Raw genomic sequence first — 19,651 nt, 5'->3', positions numbered from 1 at the left:
CAAAGTTCTGCACTGACCACTGAACAAAAATCTTACTACGCTTCTCTTGTTTGTGTAATAAAAAAGTGTGGTCATTATTCATTCCTTCTCCTATTTTCATTATTTCACACACACATATTGTGAAAATTTTATTACTACAACATATTTGGTCATTATATTTTCAGCTAACTTCACATTTACTTGCAGTTCACAGAAATTTGTATTGCCACACACCTTGAAATTTTTTTATATTATTACCTGTAACTAATCTAATCTGAAATTTAAAATTCTCCCTTATGCTTAATATAGCTTTGAAAACACTTTCCTAATAATGCCACACTTTGGAAATGCAAAATGTAATTTCTAAAAAAAATTTGAAGCATTTTTCAGTGCCATTTACTGATACAGTACAAAGTCCGAAATATCCAGAATGATCTAAAATCCACACCTCAAAACCACCAACAATGTTTTTCTCATAAGCTTTACACATGCACATTGATTCCCCCCCCCCCCCCTCTGTGCATAATAAAACATCTGGAGAGTCCTAATTCTTAATTTCACTTCAACACTTATCACAATACCTTGTTATTGAAGAAACAATCATTTGCATGATCAGTAACTTGGCTCCGTTGCTGCATATCTGCTTGGCACACATCTCAAACCAAAACATTTAACATAGCTACATCGTTGATCTGACGCCAACCTGGTGAATCGTTATTATACTTTCCTTTCATCACCGCATGTTTATGAACACATGACAAATTGAGTAATGACTTGAGTAGTGATGCCTAAACAATTTTTTTATGTTAGTAATTGAATAATAAAGGAGTGTGGTAGCCTTTTATATTGACATTCCGCTTGGCGATGATTACAGGTTTAAGTTAAATGCGCTATTAAATGTTGACGAGGAAAAATTTAGCAAAAATTTCTTTCCATATGCTAAAAATAGATTTTGTTGATGATACTTATAGACCCAAAGATTACATTTAGGGCTATTTGAATTAAGAATAACTTATTTGTTATTCACATAAACCCAGAACCAGCGCCAGGGCTCGTATGACTGCACTGGGTCGCAGAATTTAGGACCCACAGAAGCTGCATCAGGAGGTAAGATATCTAGTGCCGACGCTCAATAAGGCTTAAGTATATGTGGAAATTTATTCAGAACTCTGATAAGCCTTAAGCATGTGCAAGAAATAGACATAAGCATAATAAATAAATAAACAAATACAATTCAGGCTTAATTGTCTCAGTGTGCGATAAAAGCAAGATAAAATTTAACGGAACAACTTGTCATTAGTCACCAAGCTCATGATGCATAGCCAAATATGTATAGTGAATGATAGCCAAATTTGATGATAATAGCTGCAAATTTTAAAAGCTTTTCAGATATCGCAAAACAAAGGTGAAATTTTCCAATTAACGGATTTTTTAAAGGAATGTGGAGACGTTGTAATAAATGAAGATGATTAACACCAAGAATAGGATCACTCATTCCCTGGCCACTCCATAGAGCATGCCTTTAATGATAAACAATCCAACCTCAGACGACTGTGTCGGCGAGGCGCCATTCCACCGAACAGTCCGCAGCCACAATCCATCACACTGAGGACTGTGTGGGAAGCCGCCCCCCCTGACACAGCACTTAATATCTACATGAGAGTGCCCCCACAGCCAAGGCAACAGACAAGACAGCACCAGTACAGTCCCTGCCAAGCCTGCACCTACCATAGGATGGATCTATGGTTCTAGTCCTGTGAAGTCTGATTATTTACCCAAGAAACCGAAGCCATCAGGACACAAATCCAGCCACTGGTCTGGAAGAACCCTGGGTCTCTCCCATTTCTGGTCAGTTTAAAAGAAGTTTTTTATTGTGATAACAATGCTCCTCAATTATCAATCAATTAATGAATGGCAAAATCCTTAGTATGGTTCTAGATCCAGAAAATACTGCTACCAATAGTGAAGAAAGTGACACAGAAGTTACTGAAAACGAAAAAATTTGACAAGTTAGTCGGAATTCTCGATACACCAGTTAGAGGACTTCAACAATGTAACTAAACAAGAGATTATTTCTGTCTACAGAATTAAAGTGAACGCATTAGCACAAAAAATTGAAGCAACTTAAACCACTTACATTGAAAGAAATGTTTCATAAGGTAAACAAATAAATATTAATTTTTTTGGTAAATTTTGATACTCTTTAGATCATAAATGCTTCATTATTTCATATTTTTAATTTTATAATTTCTACATGCTGTCTTACTAGATTTAAACTGATGATCTAATATCCAGAAAATCCCAAATCCGGAATCACCGAAGTCTGGATTTCAGACTTTGTACTGTAAAGTAAAATGTTATTTCTAGACACAGGCTAGAAATATTTGCGCTTGAATAAAACTTACCTTTAATAAATTACTTTCTGTAATAATATGTTATGTATTATACAAAAAAATAATACATTAGTTCAGCACTCGAAAATGGAAATACGTACATCTACTTTAACTGATAGGACATATTTTAAGATAGAAAGCAGTAAAATAATAATTCAAATCGAGGGAAAATGATTAAATTAGTGAGAAAACTACTACTAACAGCTAATTTTAATTCAGGATTATCATATAAAAATCTGAATAAATCATAAAAGCAAGAAGAGAAAGAAGTAAAGAGAGAAAAGAAAAACAAATGCAAAAATGCTATTACTGCTTTTCTAGCTTCGCATACAAGATCCTCCATTGGTGTAGTCGTAGAACTTAATCCTGGCCCTTGTTCTTTCGGTAGCTTAATGAATAGAAGAGCTACATGTTCCCATCTCTCCATCAATGCGCACTTTATAACTTCTTCACGAAAATATGCAGCATTTATTTCATCATCTGGCTCATCCAAATTCATAGGTGACTCCCTTGAACTCATTTTAACAGCTTCTATTTTCGAAATTCTGAAAAACAAACATAGACTTAAAATGATATTGCGGGATATTGCAATAAAAAGTCAATTCCAGCACCACCACCTCCTTCTTTTTCTAAAACACTTGTAAAATGATCAAGATTCAGAAACTACTCTGGATTAAAAAATTCTATCCTCTGTATAGAAGACAACTTATAATTAAAATCATTGGAATCGTAGAAAATTTGAGGGAAAAAGCAGATGAACTATAGAATGTAAGCAAATTACTATTCATACTAGGATTCTGGGTTAGTCTACGTTTTAGGGTACCCTTTGGATTATCGCCAAGCTGTTGCTTAATTTATGGTAACCTGAGTAGTTAAATGTTATGGAAACCTTATTATGACATGATTGGTTGCGTGATTGTGTGAATTTGACTGATGGGAAAATATTTGTAAGGGCTTATTTATGTGATGGATGTGGGTTAGGAAGTACATTTCTTATGTTGTGCTTTACAACATAACATGCCTAGTGGTGGTATGATTAACCTGAAGTTTCTATACACTTTAGAAGGCTTGGGAAAGAAGGTAAAAGTATATTTACGGGTACCCCTTGGCGAAAATTGGCGGTACATGGATACAGAGTTTGTGCAATTCTTCGACTTATTTTGCCTTGTATTGCCCCAAAAATCGCCACTACACAAAGCCAAAATAACAAGAAAAAGATTTGCACAATCCCGGTATCCATGTACACATCGACCTATTTTCACTTAAAAAAAAATCCCAGAATTGCACAAACTAAGGCATTGCGCACTCCCTTGACTCTGTCCATGTACACATCGAACTATATTCACTTAAAAAGGTCAAAGGAGCAGCCAACAAAAAATTATATAATCTCAATAAACTACATTTTAAATCAAACAATGAAATAACATAAAAAAGGAAATTCGTCTTTGTGCTACACAAAGGAAATATCCACTTACCCTATTTACGAATTAAAATGTCTTCAGTCAAACAAAATTCCTTAACAGCACCCAAAAACTTTCTAAAATTATCTGAACTAGAATCTGCATACTGGTGTCACCACATAAATTCAGAAAATAAGAGTCAAGAATATCCTTAGTAGCGCCGTTATAGTCTGACCATATGCATTTCCTTCCTACAAACAGGACACTCAATAATGGCTACTAAGTAAACCTTCACTTACAAACCAGTCAAATAATGCTCTTTTCCCCTTTCTTTCCAAATCGTACAGAAACTTCAAATTAATCTTACCACATTCAGCCATTTTACCGTCTAAACCAGGAAACAAGCAATGTACTTCCTAACCAAAACACAGCACAAGCCCTTACAAATTCAACACAATCATGCAACCGATTGCACCATAATAGGGTTTCCATAACATTCAACTACTCAGGCTACCATATATAAACCACAACTTAGCGATAAATGAGATAACTTAACAATAATACAAGGGGTACCCTTCCTCTACTCCAACCAAAAAGAAAACACTGACCAACTGGTGTGTAAATGAAGATTTAAACGGCTTCGCTCACCTTTAGGTAAATTACACAGTGAGATTTAAGGATTTGGAAACCGAAGCTTATATCAACACTATCGAGGGTATTTGGTGTGTAATAGAAAGAAATGTTTGAAAGAAATGCCATCGACAGTCTGGAGGATATTTTTTCATTTTTACTTTTGTGAATTTATGTGGTAACAACAGTACATGGATTCTAGTTTAGATAATTTTAAATAGTTTTTTGATGCTGTTAAGGAATTATGTGTGTCTCGCATATTGAAGAAACAGAAATTCTTAAATAAGGTTAAATCAATATTTTCTTTTTCTACTACATAGATTAGATAACATGTATTTCCATTCTTATGGTATTTCCTTATTTCACTTAAAATGCAATTTATTGAGATTATTATTTTTTGGACTACATTTTACTGGGGAGCCCATTGGATGTAAGCAGCAATGGCACCCCCCCCCAAAAATTCGCCAAAGGGTACTCTGAAAAACCCAAAACAAATTTTACAGTGGACAATCAAATTATACCTACAACGAAATATATGTACTTTCTGATTAACCATACCTCACCGAAAACTTGTGAAAAAGCATTCATGAGGTAATGCAGTATGTTGATAAAACAGTTATATGGTTCACAAATGTCTCCAAAATAGTTATGTGATCCATGAATATCTCCAAAAACTATTCATATGGCAATCCAGTTATGCCCATAGCGTACATTTGTTTGGTACAAATGTCGTATACGGCCCGGGATATATGTAGTCGTCAAACGTGGCAATATTTTGTGTTGGATGGTTTAGCTGAGCTTTTGTTTGTATGGCAACTCATTTTACATGGAAAGTTTTGTGAGGAATGTGGTTGTATTTCATCGTGGTGGTTGTTTGGTTACCTGTTGAACAATGGCATATAGATTCATGAAGGAAGTTGTGGAGATATATTAGCCACATGTTTTAGAGTGTATTCAAGCTAGATTTAGTTCGAGAAGATATGTTGCTAGAGTTATTAACGAAGCAGTTGTTCATGGTTGTCTTCATGCTGCCAGAAAGTGTATTTTTGCAGTTTTTATGGGATAAAGGATTTTTGAAGCCAAACTTGACATGTGAGAATTGCAGGTCTGATGTGAAAATTCGGAAGAAAAATTGTGTTTCTAATGGATTTGCAGATGTTGAGGGTAAAAAACATGGTTCTCAATGAAGTTTGAGGTTTGGATTCTGGTTTTCCCGCGGTAAGTTAACTTTAGAGGAAATTTTTATTGTAATGTTTGAAACTTTGAATCGTCGAAAGACATAGCCAAGTCGTGACATTTTGGTTCACATGCTTTGTATGATTGACATAATTTTATTAATAAAAGTATTTTGGATTATATATGTGATAAGTCTGTCCTTATAAGTTTTTGTTTGAAATTAAAATTTTGCATTTTTGGGGAACCATTTTGAATGAAAAGTGAAATTAATGTTTTATTGTTTTAACTCTGTAGAGAGTTATTCAAATTGTTGTATTGCTTTAATTTTGTGTTATTTTTTTTAAATTTATTTGTGTTGAAATTGTTTGGAATTTATTGTTGTTTAGCTTAAATTTGTAGTCAAACATTTTTGGTGAGAAACTTCACACTTTTACTTATCTAAATGTTTTGTTTTTATTTCGGTTTTTTAGCATAAATCGGGTTCAAAACATGGTTTTTGCGTTTTCGCAGACATTTTAGGCTTTGAGTTTGAAATGTCAACAAAAAATATAGATAAATAAAATCACGGTTTTTTCGCAAAAATGTTCGGTGAGAAATTTTTCACCAACATGGTCCATATACGACAGCAGGGGTAGTCTACATTTTAGGGTACCCCTTGGATTATTGCCAATTTCATTTATGGTAACCTGAGTAGTTGAATGTCATGGTAACTTTATTACGACATCATTGGTTGCATAATTGTGGTGAATCTGACTGATGGGAAAATATTTGTAAGGGCTTATTTATGTGTTGGATGTTAGTCAGAAAGTATGTTGTTTATTTTGTGATTTATACAGTAAAATGGCTGTTGAGAAGATTAATTTGAAGTTTCTCTACGATTTGGAATGAAAGGGAAGAAAAGCAGAAATTGAATTTTGTGTAAATGAAGGTTTACTTAGTAGCCATTATAAGTGTCCTGTTTGTACGATGGAAATGCATATGGTCAAACATAAAGATCGTTCAAATGGCTTTGTCGCAACAAATGGCACCGAAAGTGATACACTACGGAGGGTATTTTTGACTCATATTTTTGTGAATTTATGAAGGCAGTATTTTAGTTGACATAATTTTAGGATGCTGTTAAGGAATTTTGTGTGCCACAGACTGACGACACAGAAATGCCTAAATAAGGTTAGTGGATATTTCCTTTGTGTAGTGCAGATGCGATAAGTTGTATTTCCTTTTTTATGTTATTTCGTTGTTTGATTTAAAATGCAAATTATTGAGATTATATATTTTTTGTTTAGTGTAGAATTGGTTGCTCCTTCAATTTTTAAGTGAAAATAGATCGATGTGCACATGGACAAAGTCAAAGGAGTGAGCAATGCTGAGTTTGTGCAATTCTCCGATTTTTTTTTTTTAAGTGAAAATAGATTGATGTGTACATGGACACTTAGTTTGTGCAATTCTTTGACTTATTATTTTGGTTTTATGTAGCAGCCATCTTGAAATTTTGCCTTAATGGCCAATCGCCAAGGGGCACCCTAAAACATATTTTTACCAACCGTAGTACCATTTGTTTAAGCATATGTGGATTTGCACTTTTGAAATTCAGCTGTCACTATTTTTAATTAATGTTTCTTTTTGCAATTGTTACATTTGTTTTAACAAATCATGGGGAGACTGCGGAGTTTGTTGGCTGACAAAAACGACAGCATGGCCCTTTTGTCCAATGACAGAGAATGCAAAAATTCACATAAAGTTGTACTTCATAAACGACTGAATTTTATGAAAATGTAATGCAAAAAATTGCAATCAAAGTGTTAGAATGTGGGTTAGTAACTTCTTTAAAGACAATCTTATCTCATTTACAACAGCAGATAGAGTAAACTGAAGGGTAATCCCTGAAATATCGCAAAGTTGTTGTTTCATTTATGGTAATATGAGTAGTTGAATGTTCAGTAAATATACTTTTATGTAGAATTGGGTGCTCCTTTGACTTTTTAAGAGAAAATATATCGATGTGTATATGGACAAAGTCAAGGGAGTGCACAGTGTCAAGCTTGTGCAATTCTCTGATATTTTTTTATCTAGTCAAAGAATTGCACAAAAACAGTATCCATGCACCGCCAAAATTCGCAGATTTTCACCAAGGGGTACGCATAAAGCTATTCACTTATCGTTGGCTAGTGTCTTTTCTTTTTTTTTTTAGCAAAAACAGATTATTGTGTAATGGGTAGAACAACAGCGTAAAAAAATTACAGAATGATTCTTAAAAAAAGATTTGATTATTACTATTTTTTGCTTTTTAAATTCAATTAATTGATCTTTTATATAATTACTAATGGACTGCCATTCTGAAAATGACTCCTACCAAACACACACAAACTATCACCTTGCCAAAAAAATATCCAGCAGCTGGTTTGCAAATGCTCTCCATAATCAGCATCAAATTCATTCTTCAGTGAGAGTGCAGATAATCACAAAGTACCGGAATTATAAAAGAACCTGCTGATCAAAATTTTAAACTTTCCTCAGGAATGCTATTCATATTAAACCCTAAATAAAATTTTGTTTCAATTATTTCTATGATGTGATTTTAAGCTATACTAAAACAGAAACTGACACTTTATTATCACCATCATCCAGCAAATTTAGCTAAATATGAGAAACATTCTTATTCCCAATTGTTTTCAACTGGGTATGTTAATAATTAGTACCACCATATTTATTCTACATTACACATTTAGAGACATATTAAATGATTAAAACTGCACTTGATTCTGATTCATTGCAGGGCATTACTGCCATTGCAAAATAATATGGACTGCAACTGCAGTTTGTAAATAGGAATTGCATTAAAAAACAAACATTTTAAGACCAATGCAACAGTTTAAAGAAATATATAGTTTGTAAAAACAGAAGTCTATATGTAATATTAACTCAAAAGCCCTTCAGACCCTAGCACATTGACTAGGGTCTAGCTAATTAATCTAATGTGAATATAACAAAGTCCTATGAAGGCTCTAATTAACTTTCTTTCATTTAACTTGAATTTAAACAAAAAGCATCACTTGTGCATTTATGAGTAGTAAGGCAACATAAATTTTAATTTACAATTTAAAATTATCATAGTCGGAGACAACATGAATTTGGTCTAAGATTTCCCAAAGCTTTTTTTTTAATCACATACTTAACATCAACTAGCAGAATGCCTAAAGACTGAATATTAGCAGGGAGTGCTGGACAGAGGAAAACAAAGCTGCAAGGACAGCTGGAAAAATTTAAAGCATTAAGCTCTAAAGCACACAAAAAACTTTTTTTTTTAATTCTTTTCAACCGAATTTGTATCCTGGTGAGGGTTAATGGAAAGGAGAAGTTATAGTAACAATTCAAATCATAAAAATTGGTTAATGAACATAAAATACATGCATTTTCAACTTCGAAAAGCTAACTGAATTACGATTATTCATGAAAATTACTCAAAAAAAAAAAAATTAGCTGATAATAAAGCTCAGTGCTATGAATAAAGTTTAAACTTTTGCACAAAGACTCAAATAGTAAATGTACATAAAAGTAAAACTCCCACTACCTATTTTTACGAATACCACTACTATTTTTATGAATCTACGAGATACAATCCGTAAGATTTGAATTTTAATTATAACTTATAATTTTAGGGAAGACTGCAGAAATTTTATACAAAAATTCGTATCTATAATTTGTGTATTTATTCGGAAACACGGATTTATATATTCGTAAAGAGATAGAGCGAAAATATTTTACAGCTATACGATAAAAGCATTAATGTTTATGAAAATACTCCTAAAATGGCTTAATATGCTAAATATTGAAATAAAAACAACATAATTTAATCTAACCTATACCTCACTATATAAATCAAGAATTTCTGGCGTTCTAAGACTTTTGTAGTCCGCGCTTTGACTCGCCGGTGTTGCCAGATCGCAGAAGTAAAGTTTGAATTCAGGGGGGGCCCAAGAGCGATGCGCAGTGCAGGGAGAAAGTTATGCCACATGCGCATGACGTCATGTGGGTGACAGCGTTAGTTCTTGGCGTTTGTTTACTTTCGTTGCATCAACAGTTTGATTTGATTTGTGTTGTTAATTTGCTATTATACCTAGGCGGAAGTGGCAAATTGTGCAATAGCGTTGTGTCAGAATTATACACGTTAATACGTTTTTTGGTGGAAAACACTCTTTACAACCAGATAAAATAACTATTTTTTTAATGAATTTATGTAATTTTCATACATAAATGTGATGTAATTTTACATTTATTTTTCATTTTACTGCTATTTTACATTTAAATTGAAAAATTTCTCATTTTAAATCATTTTTTATCATAATCTTCATTTTGTGTATGAGACTTACATCGTAGTGAGATATTTAAACTCAGTGTCATGTTTACCAATACTGAGTACCTGAATGATTAGTTAATAAATTCGCGTATCCAACTTCATTCACATGTTTTGGTTACTTTCTTTACATCCCAAACGTAATTCTATGTATTGAAGCAGCGTCTGGGTTAAGCTTTGCGAACTAAGTAAACTGATACATGCCTCACCGTGAGGAAAGAACAATTTCTCGACCACACTATGATGCAAACATCGAATGAGTGAGTGACATATTTCCTTCAGTGTTGTTTAACTGATGCATACAGGTATGTGTGATGTAATTTAATTGATATAACTTACACATGCTTGAACCTGAAGGAAAAGAACTCTGTGTATAATGCTACAATACAAATAGCGAAAGAGTAAGTAAGATATTCTGTACAGTGTTATTTAACTGCTGCATATGTTTTAATTTTGATTCCATATAACTTGTTTTTAATTATAAGAGAAAGAAAAATACTTCAATATTGAACGCATATTTCGAGTATAACAAAAGTATTTTAAGAAACAACCTGATAAAAATACATTAGTAATTAAAAATATTTAATTTATGTACAGGCTGAATTGAAATTAAGATGTGGTGGTGTATTTAATTATGGCAAAGCCCACTAGGGCTATCTGCGTTGTGATGCCTTCGTGGAGGACTTTCTCAGGGAAACTGGCTCGTATACACGTTACACATGAGGAAAACCACGAAAACACCCATGCAGCCAGCCCGTTCGCGGGATTCGGACCGAACTACCAGTGTTCAGCGACTTTACCGCTCGGCCGCTGGTGGGCCGAAACTAAGATGTAGGGCAAGTTTATTATTATTATAATTGTGCGTATATGTGTAAGAAAATGTATTTTAATTGTTCCATTTTTAATGTATGGAAGGAAGAATAGGATGCCAATATCGAAGATTATTTACTATAGCAAATAATCACGTCAGGATAAATGTTATATAGAAATCTTGTTGAGTGTAAGGGATTATAAGAGTACTTTTAGATTATAGTGAAAATATACGCACTTCTGCTAAAATCTGAAGTGAATCAGTATGAAGTGACTTTTCACTTTAAAAAGAATGAGATGAGTATACTATTTAAAAGTATAATGACGGATATTAAGAAATTTGTAGAATTTTATAGTATTTAAATATGAATTTGTTAAGTCAAATCTTTTTATATATATTTTTGCTTGAGATATGTAATTTAAACTGAAATCACGATCATATATTTCTCATGGAATGTCAAAGTTCATTTGTATTATAAAAAAAAAGTGCATGAGCAATGAAAATAAATAGAATAATACTTTTTGATTATGTTTTTACCATGGTCTTAGCAGTTATGCCATCATGTGTTCTGTTCAACAAGATTTATTTAGTGCAAACAATACTACGAAAAAATATTGAAAAATACCTTGTTTTACAATATTTATTTCCCTTAATTAACTTAAATATCGTTTTTCATTTTCTAATGCTTTCCTTTACGAAAAGAATTTAATGTTTACAATTATTTTCAGCATTCGTACGAATTCTGTGCATAAAATAAACATTTTCTTTAACAAAATACTTAATCGGAAAGTATATACCCGGTATTTCCGGTGTATCTACCACATATAAAATGATCATTTTGCTTTAGTTTACATTTTTTCCATTACCAAAATCATGTAGCAGACGCGTCGGCCGATGCGTCTTGTCTCCCGGGTGACGTCACTACCAGCAACCAATGGCACGCTTTTTCCGTTCCTGGCCTAACCTTAGTATATTAAAGAACCTTGGTTTGAATTAATGGCCGTAATATTTATAACGTAAGGATGACTTCCACTGGTATTGGTGTACTGTGGAGTTCCACTTAACTGGTGCACCGTGAGCGTATTTCCAAACCCTACCCCACTTTTCGAATTTTTGATGTCATGGACAAATCGACTAGTTTCGCCTGGATGGTAATTCTTGAGCATGCGCGGAAGGGCGAGAAGTAACATAAACAGAGCTTTGGCTTTCACTTGTAAACAGTGTTAAGTATATTGTCTGATAGTGCATTCGTTTATGTAATTGCATAATTTTACTATTTCTGTAATAAGAAAACTTCATTCAGATAAAATTTATTTTAATATTATTATTATCTGCTTATAGGATTATACGAAATGCTGAGTACTCTAGGTACTATCGTAATCTTCGCATAACCTTTCACATTGGATTTTGCCTTATCATTGTAAAATATATTGTATTATAAAGATTAAATCAAAGCAAATTACTTTGTTAGAGATGTCAATGTTCTAACTGAATTTTCTTTTTATCACGTATTATTTATTTCCTCTTTGAAAACACATTCATATTTGACAAATAATTATCTCCGGTGAAAATTTTTTGATTGTTTGAAAACTATATTTGTCAATAATATAATAAAAACTCAATCTAGTGCTTCATAGATCAATATGACAACAAATTCAAAATGTTTTAAAAACAGTTCTTAAATCTTTATTTTGCAGTAGATGCAACTAATGTCACAGAGAAAAAAATATTTCAATAAAAATGTTCTCCATGTTAATTCAATAGCCAAATAATTTCTATTTCAGTGAGAAATCCACTTTCAATGCTTATATAACAGAAAAATGGTATATAACATAAGCATTTTAGCAATACATAAGCAATGGGCTTATATAACATAAGCATTTTAGAAGTTTTAAATATAAGCTTAAAGTTTATTGTACAATTTTATGTAAGAAACGTAATAATTTACTTTCATTCCTTTTAAATTGGCATATTAGTTTCCAATCAACTAAAATTTTTGGGGTTTAATCCTAGTATCCCTTGCACACAGGATTTGGCGACTTTATGATGAGCAGTAAAAGCAGGACATATACGATGAGTAGTTAACCGGTCATTCAAAGAAAATATACAGTTAAACATAGTATATACTATGTATATAGTATATATACTATGTGTGTATAGTATATATATATAGACGTTCTTTGGATCATTTTTGGTGTTGGCGATAATTTTCAAAGTCACGCCAAGGCTGCACTGTATACTAGGATTTTACCAATTTTTGGCAAGGTAGAGACTTAACACACAGTATTCCGTCACTTAAAATATCAATTAATGGTACTTTTCCGTTTTGCTGGCGCAAATCTCGCCAAGCAGACTTTATTGGCGACAACATACAAACATACATTTTGAAGGCATAAACATTTTAATATCGCTTAAAATTTTATAAAAAGCCAATAAATAAACACAATAAATTTGTAAAAAGACATTGATTTAAGAATTTACTATGCTTTCATGGTTCAACATCCTGATTCGCCGGTTTATATCACGTGACCCCAAGCTATCTCATCTCACGTAAACTACTCTACAAAAGTATAATGCTCTCAGTAATTATCTACATTAACTTCAAGTTAAATCTTAATTTGGAACACAAGTTTAAATGCAAGAAATATTTCAATTGGTACGAATAGCTTACTCAGAAACTATGTAAAACTGCAGTGCTTTACTTCGCTAATGCATTCTCATTAGAATGGATGAATTTAACTCATTGCTATGTCATAATTCACATTGCTATGTCAGAGACAGTGGCAGTCAAGTGAAGTAAAACCGGTTTGCTCACGACATACGTTTGACTTTACCTTTTCTATATTTTCGGCTCCGGGTAAGCGCTGTGATTGCATCCTAATTGACTTAATTACCGAAAATGGGCTTAGACATAAAACTGAACTATCTGATAAAAATTCTATGTAATTATATGCCAATATTGAAAGAAACAACGAGTCTGATAAGAAAAAGCTGCGACTTGTTTTGAAAATGAGGCGTAAAAGGTTACCAGCGAGAATATTCCGTTTGGCATAGGTTGTACCATTATTGGCGACTTTATCGCTTGCGCCGGCAAAACGGAAAGTACCCAATTAATAGTTCTTTTTCATTTAGAGATACATTGGAATTGAAAATACCAAAGGCAAAATGGGTCACAGATCCAACCTAATTCCTTATTTGGAAATTTTTCAAAAAATTTTCTGTCAATTTTATCAAATGTTGTTTTAAACAAGAAATCTGTATTATTTTCTTTAGTAAATTCTGAAAAGCATGTTTCTGTTCAATTCTCCTTGCCGAAGTATTGGCTTAGTTTTAAAAGCTTCCATTAGTACAAACTGCGACACAGTGTGTCTAGGTAAGATTATTCATTTCAAAGTGTCTGTTAATAATTTCAAATATTTTCTCTCCAGTTGCTTTTCCTTCACAAATATTATAACATAAAAAATATTCTACTGCATCGTCTTCAAAAACATATCTGAGATAAACGATGAATTGAAACATTTTATTAATGTCAGTAGTTTCATCAAGTTTTATAGTAAAGACTGGATTTTGCATTCTATAGTGTCTGATATGACAAAAATTTGGTGAGAAACGGTATCTTTTTTTAATGCTATTGTTTTTAAATCGTTACTATATTTTTCTGCATGCATAAATGATGTTATTTTAATTGCTGAAGGAAGAATGAGCGATTCTCCAATTGTATGAGGTTTTAAATTTTTTGCAATTAAATATGAAACTTTTAAGGATGCTTGAGTTGATCTTTACATTATGGTAACTTGGCGATTTTTTGGCAACCAACTCTCCTACAGCAACCCTCTATTTTTTTTCCCCGCCGCCATTTTGTCTTCACGAAGTAAAGACATGTTTCTTTTCTTTGATCTACTGAACACTTCTTCCAACAATCTACTAGCCGAATTACACTTATGCTAGAAATTTTATCAAACAAAACTGCTTAATCATGACAAATATTCACTGCAAAATTGGGAAAAAGTGCACAATACCATACTCCTTACGCGTTTTTCAAAATAACACATACACATAAACCATGTACACGCCGACTTAATTTTTACTTAAAAAAACATCCCAGAATTGCACAAAAATGGCATTGCGCACACTCTTCACTATATCCATGTACACTGCTTTTTTCTCATAAATTAGAAAAATTTCACGAAAATACATGACAATTTTCTCAATCTTTAAACCCGGTAAAAAGAACATATATGAAATAACCTGATCGCGAAAAAGTATTTACCCTTTCCAAATATGAACATTTCCACATATAAAATAAATAAAATATCCAAAAACTTTTACCTCTAAATCATCTATTACATTATACACGTCACCAACGAATTCATACCGCAAGCATTACAAATACTTAGTATCAAATATTTAAATTATTTCCATGCACGTTTATTTCAACTTAAACGTATACCAAATTCCTACAAACATAAAATTCACAAAATAACTATCATTTCATTAAAATATAATTAAATTCAAAAACACTACTTAAAATATAAATGAGCACATACATTAAATTAATAAAAATTACCTTACAATCCTAATTACTTTAAACTAAATCATTGCTAATAACAATTTTCCCAATAATACCAAATTCCTTTCCACCTTACATTTAGAACAATGCATAAAAATAATATCCTCAAATAATTAAAAATACTAACTTACCTAATCTTCTTCAGAATCTTGATTACGTAGCGGATACACTTTTCTGATTCATTCAATAAAATTATTGAAAGATTTTTTGTGCGAATTTTTCCTCCATACTTCCTTTGCTAAATAAAAAGCAAACTTCTCTTTATCACAATGCCTAAATACCCATTTCGAATTCACTTTAGTTAGGGCCATGGGATCCAAAAATTAAACAACACTGTTTCACACAACACAGAATAAAGCTAAATACAAAATTTCCACGTTTTTTCCCGATTTCCCCCCTTTTCCGATTAAAGAACCGTAATTTGTCCATTAATATCACATAACATATCCCATGATCTCTCATTTCCCTCACGCAAAATAATGCGTAATCGGAACTGAGTACTGCTCACATTATTACCAAAGTCCCAGGTAGTAACCTTTATCGCCTCCAAAATGTCGCCAAACTACCAGTTACCATATTGTAAAGATCAACCAGGAGTTCTTATATATAGTATATAAAGAAATTTGGAACCAACTTTTTACAAATACTTAAAAATTGAAGTTCATATGATCTTCATAAAATCTTATAAATGTAGAACAAGAATACTTTAAAATGTAAAAATTAACACGTTGACTGCCGCACGCATTTTACGTGATTTGCCCATGACGGCAACTTGAAATTTTTATTATGCGATATATATTATGTCGAAATATCATCTGCAGAAAATAATGTTATGTAATTGTGCTTCATGCTGGGGGTCACCAGCAACCCCCAAACATCTGTAGACCATTTTTGTGATTTATAATTTAAATTTTTACGATTTATTATTCTTCAAACCATACAGTAACAATGGTACTATTTAAAAATTTATCAGTATCGATATTTATTCTAATTATGTATTTTACTGTTTGTCGCGTTGCCGGTGGTACCCACGGCGCTGTAGCCAAGTCGAGTGCCGGTCACCGGTGACCCCCACGGCAGTCAACATGTTAAAATAAACCATCACAAGAAAAAACAAAAAAGTAGTATAAAAGAACAAGAAAGGTGAGGAATCCAACCAACTTTAACATAATATCATCAAGAGGAGGTATGTTGAATTTAATTACATTTCCCCATCTAAAACAAAATCCTTGCTTTTCTGTATCCAGAATCAGCTGATGAACCATTTCAATATATTTTTTATCTTAATAGTTCACCCGAAAATTCTAGTCATCCTCAAAGCGAAGGAAAATCATTAAAAATATCTTCCAATTTAAAAATTAAAAAGAATCTTAAAAAAAAAAAAAAAAAAAAAAAAAAATGAAAACAAGCCCTTAAAAATGTAGAAAAAATTTAAATCCTGCAGTGGAAAATCTTTGAAAGTTCAAAATAATTTTAACACAAAACTTGACTAGAACCTCTTATCAAACAGCAGTAGCAAAGGAAAACGAGGAGGGGAAAGTAAAATCATTAAAAATATCTTCTAGTTTAAAAAGATTTTACTAGTCTAAACAGGATTTTATCAAGTTAATTTGAATTTCAATCTTTATTCTTTCTGAAAAATTGGTTCTAAATTTCTTTCTTTATATATTTACTGATCAATTGTTAGCAGCATAAAGCACGAAAATTTTTGGAAGGATTATAAATTTTCCTTTTAAAAAATTATTTGTATATACATAGTCCAAACACATCTGTATACAGTGGAATACATTGAACGCGAAATAATGCAACAGTCCTAACAAACTACTATGTATTTTCATGCATTTTGTTTCTCTTAACATGAAACAAAAATTGCTTAACACGAAAAGATATTTTTTCTGGAAATGAACAAAATACAGAAAACACTTGCATCGCAGGCGAGATTTAAGCGGGGTGTGAAATGAAAGAGAGGTGGTTTCACATGTTTCTTAGAAAAGAGGCTAATTTGGCTTTGAAATACCCTTGGAATAGCCTGCGACACGAGCCAGTTTTGTTTATCTATGCTACTTTCACCTTCCACGTCTACAAACGCCACACAAACATCTCATATCTCATCAGTTAGCTTTGGAATTCAGTGATGAGTACATGGCAGTGTGAGTAAAAATTAGTGAGTTTGGCTCATATGTTGCACTGCATAGAATTCAGCGACTCCAAGGATAAATGAAAATTATTTTCATTACACATGATTCTCAAAAGTATCAGATTCTTTGGCACCGAAAGAAATGAAGAAGTAGGATATTGAAACTAAGCTGACACTTAATGAAATGTTTGAGAAAGTTTCTGTATTAATGGACTGTCCTACTGTACTATCGGAAGAATTCGTTGCAGTAGTTTATGATAATGTGTGTACAGCCCCAATTATGGCAGACAAAGTTATTTTGGAGTTTGTTCAAAGCTAAAAAGATATCATTGATGCAGATTCTGATGACGAAAATAAAATGAATGCAGTTCCTGTTCCCACATCATCCGAAATGAGGAATATCATAAAAAGTATGGATAGTTATTTAGACGCACATTCCAATGGTGAAATGAATAACAAAATGTTCGACATTGAACAATTTGATGCTAAAAAAGACAATGGAAAGAAAAATATCAGATTATTTTCCCAAAACTCAATAAATGTTTTGTTTTTAAAAAACATGAAAATTTTGTATTAAATTCCATGAAGTTCTTGTGGGTGTTTTTGTTTCATTGTTTTATTAAATACATGCATATATACATATATATGTAAATAAAATGTACTTTAATAAGCTTAATTTTGTTGAATATATGTTTTTTTTTTTTTTTTTTTTTTTTTTTTTTTTTTTTTTAATATTCTTTAACACGAAAAAATATTTCAGTCCCTTCAGTTTTGTGTTAAATGATTTTCACTGTATATCTATTGCACATCCCTTTCTTACATAAAATATAAATGTATGTATAAAATAACTAAATAAATTGTAAAGGAAGTTTAATTAGCAACTATGAAATCTTAAAAAAGTACATAGTATGAAATTTATAATGGCAAACATTAAAAATAGATGAAAGTAAATAAAATTTAAATTATAGAACGTACTTTATAAAATTAATAACAAGTGGTTAAAAATATATATTTTAATTACTTAAAATATGGAAGTTATTTGGCAGAGATTGTTGGATATAAAATTACTACTTCAAATCTTTAGATTACTATTGTTCATATTTAAAGTCTCAACTTGCAGTCTTAATCCACATAACAACCATTATAAAAATCACTTGTTATCATATTCCAAAGATCAGCAGCATACATTTTTTTCAAAATCGTGCATAATATTAAATATTGGCTTTTGATAGTCAAGTTGATACAAATAAGATGAACTGTTTTTATGATTTTAGACTAGTAGTTTATTCTTCCATTCACTTATTACACTATTTTATTTTTTATATGCTTGACTATCCAAAATTTCAAGAGCTTTCCGGATATTTTTTTAGTTGAGTTTTACTGTACAATCAGTTCAGTATTTACATCGTCAAAATTGCACAGACACATACTTGAAGTGAATTTACTTTTACAGCTAAACACATAAACTGGAAAACGAAAAAGTACTTATTTGGAGACTGTATTCCTTTCGTTCATGAAAATCAAAGTTCATTGCACAAACATGCAATCACACTGCACAAGCATGTATGGAAATTCTTAACACATTTAGTTATCCTGATAATTGATTACACATTTAGTAAATAAAACAGAAAATATTTTAATGTATAACAAATGAATAAAGTTATAAAACAGAGCATAATACTACAGTTACGAAGATACTTAATGTTATAAAAGTTAGGTAATTTTAGTTTTTCACCAAAGCAATGAAATATTGTGATAATTATGAAGTTCCTTGTATATCTTTATAAATGAATTTTATTGCTGTTTTAAACAATTAAACAACTGTCCAAGTTATTTTAATACTTTCGAAATATATACACTGAAAGAAACATTAAAATTTATTAATCTATTTGTCAACCTTAATTTTGGCATAAAAGTCTGCAGAATGCTTCGTAGTTTTTAAGCACACAGAGGCACTGCAATTCTTTCTTATTCCTTGATCTAAAGTTTTTTTTTTTTATTATTTATTTATTAAAATATCTGTGTTGGCACACATACAATTTTTGTAGACTTCAGATGTGGATAAGTTTTGCGAACACTCGTTTGTTTTACTGGCTTCGCTGAATTTTGCGATGAATGCATCACATTTATTGCCGAGTCTTCCAAATTTTTCATACTGTTAATGCATCAGCAGTGAATTATTCTCCTCTTTCGTCAAGTAC

At 31.7% G+C, this 19,651-nt stretch overlaps 1 protein-coding gene across 1 annotated transcript in view; it reads right to left on the bottom strand.

Annotated features, from left to right (window-relative positions):
- Positions 1-9,511, bottom strand: part of LOC118196753 (uncharacterized) — a 135,674-nt gene extending 126,163 nt beyond the window's left edge. The window contains exons 1-2 of the mRNA XM_085809101.1: positions 9,445-9,511; positions 2,683-2,917 (exon numbers count right to left, since the gene is read on the bottom strand). Of these exons, the coding sequence (XP_085665227.1) occupies positions 2,683-2,892 (210 nt within the window). The 5' untranslated portion in view covers positions 2,893-2,917; positions 9,445-9,511. The remainder of the gene's footprint in view (positions 1-2,682; positions 2,918-9,444) is intronic.
- Positions 9,512-19,651: the final 10,140 nt, after the last annotated feature.

The sequence above is a fragment of the Stegodyphus dumicola genome, chromosome X2 (genome assembly GCF_044657685.1).
Source record: "Stegodyphus dumicola isolate Sdum_Otavi_A_Nest chromosome X2, ASM4465768v1".
NCBI lineage: Eukaryota > Metazoa > Arthropoda > Arachnida > Araneae > Eresidae > Stegodyphus > Stegodyphus dumicola.
The sequence above is the reverse complement of the archived record's forward strand: the minus strand, read 5'-3'. Positions and strand labels throughout refer to the sequence as shown.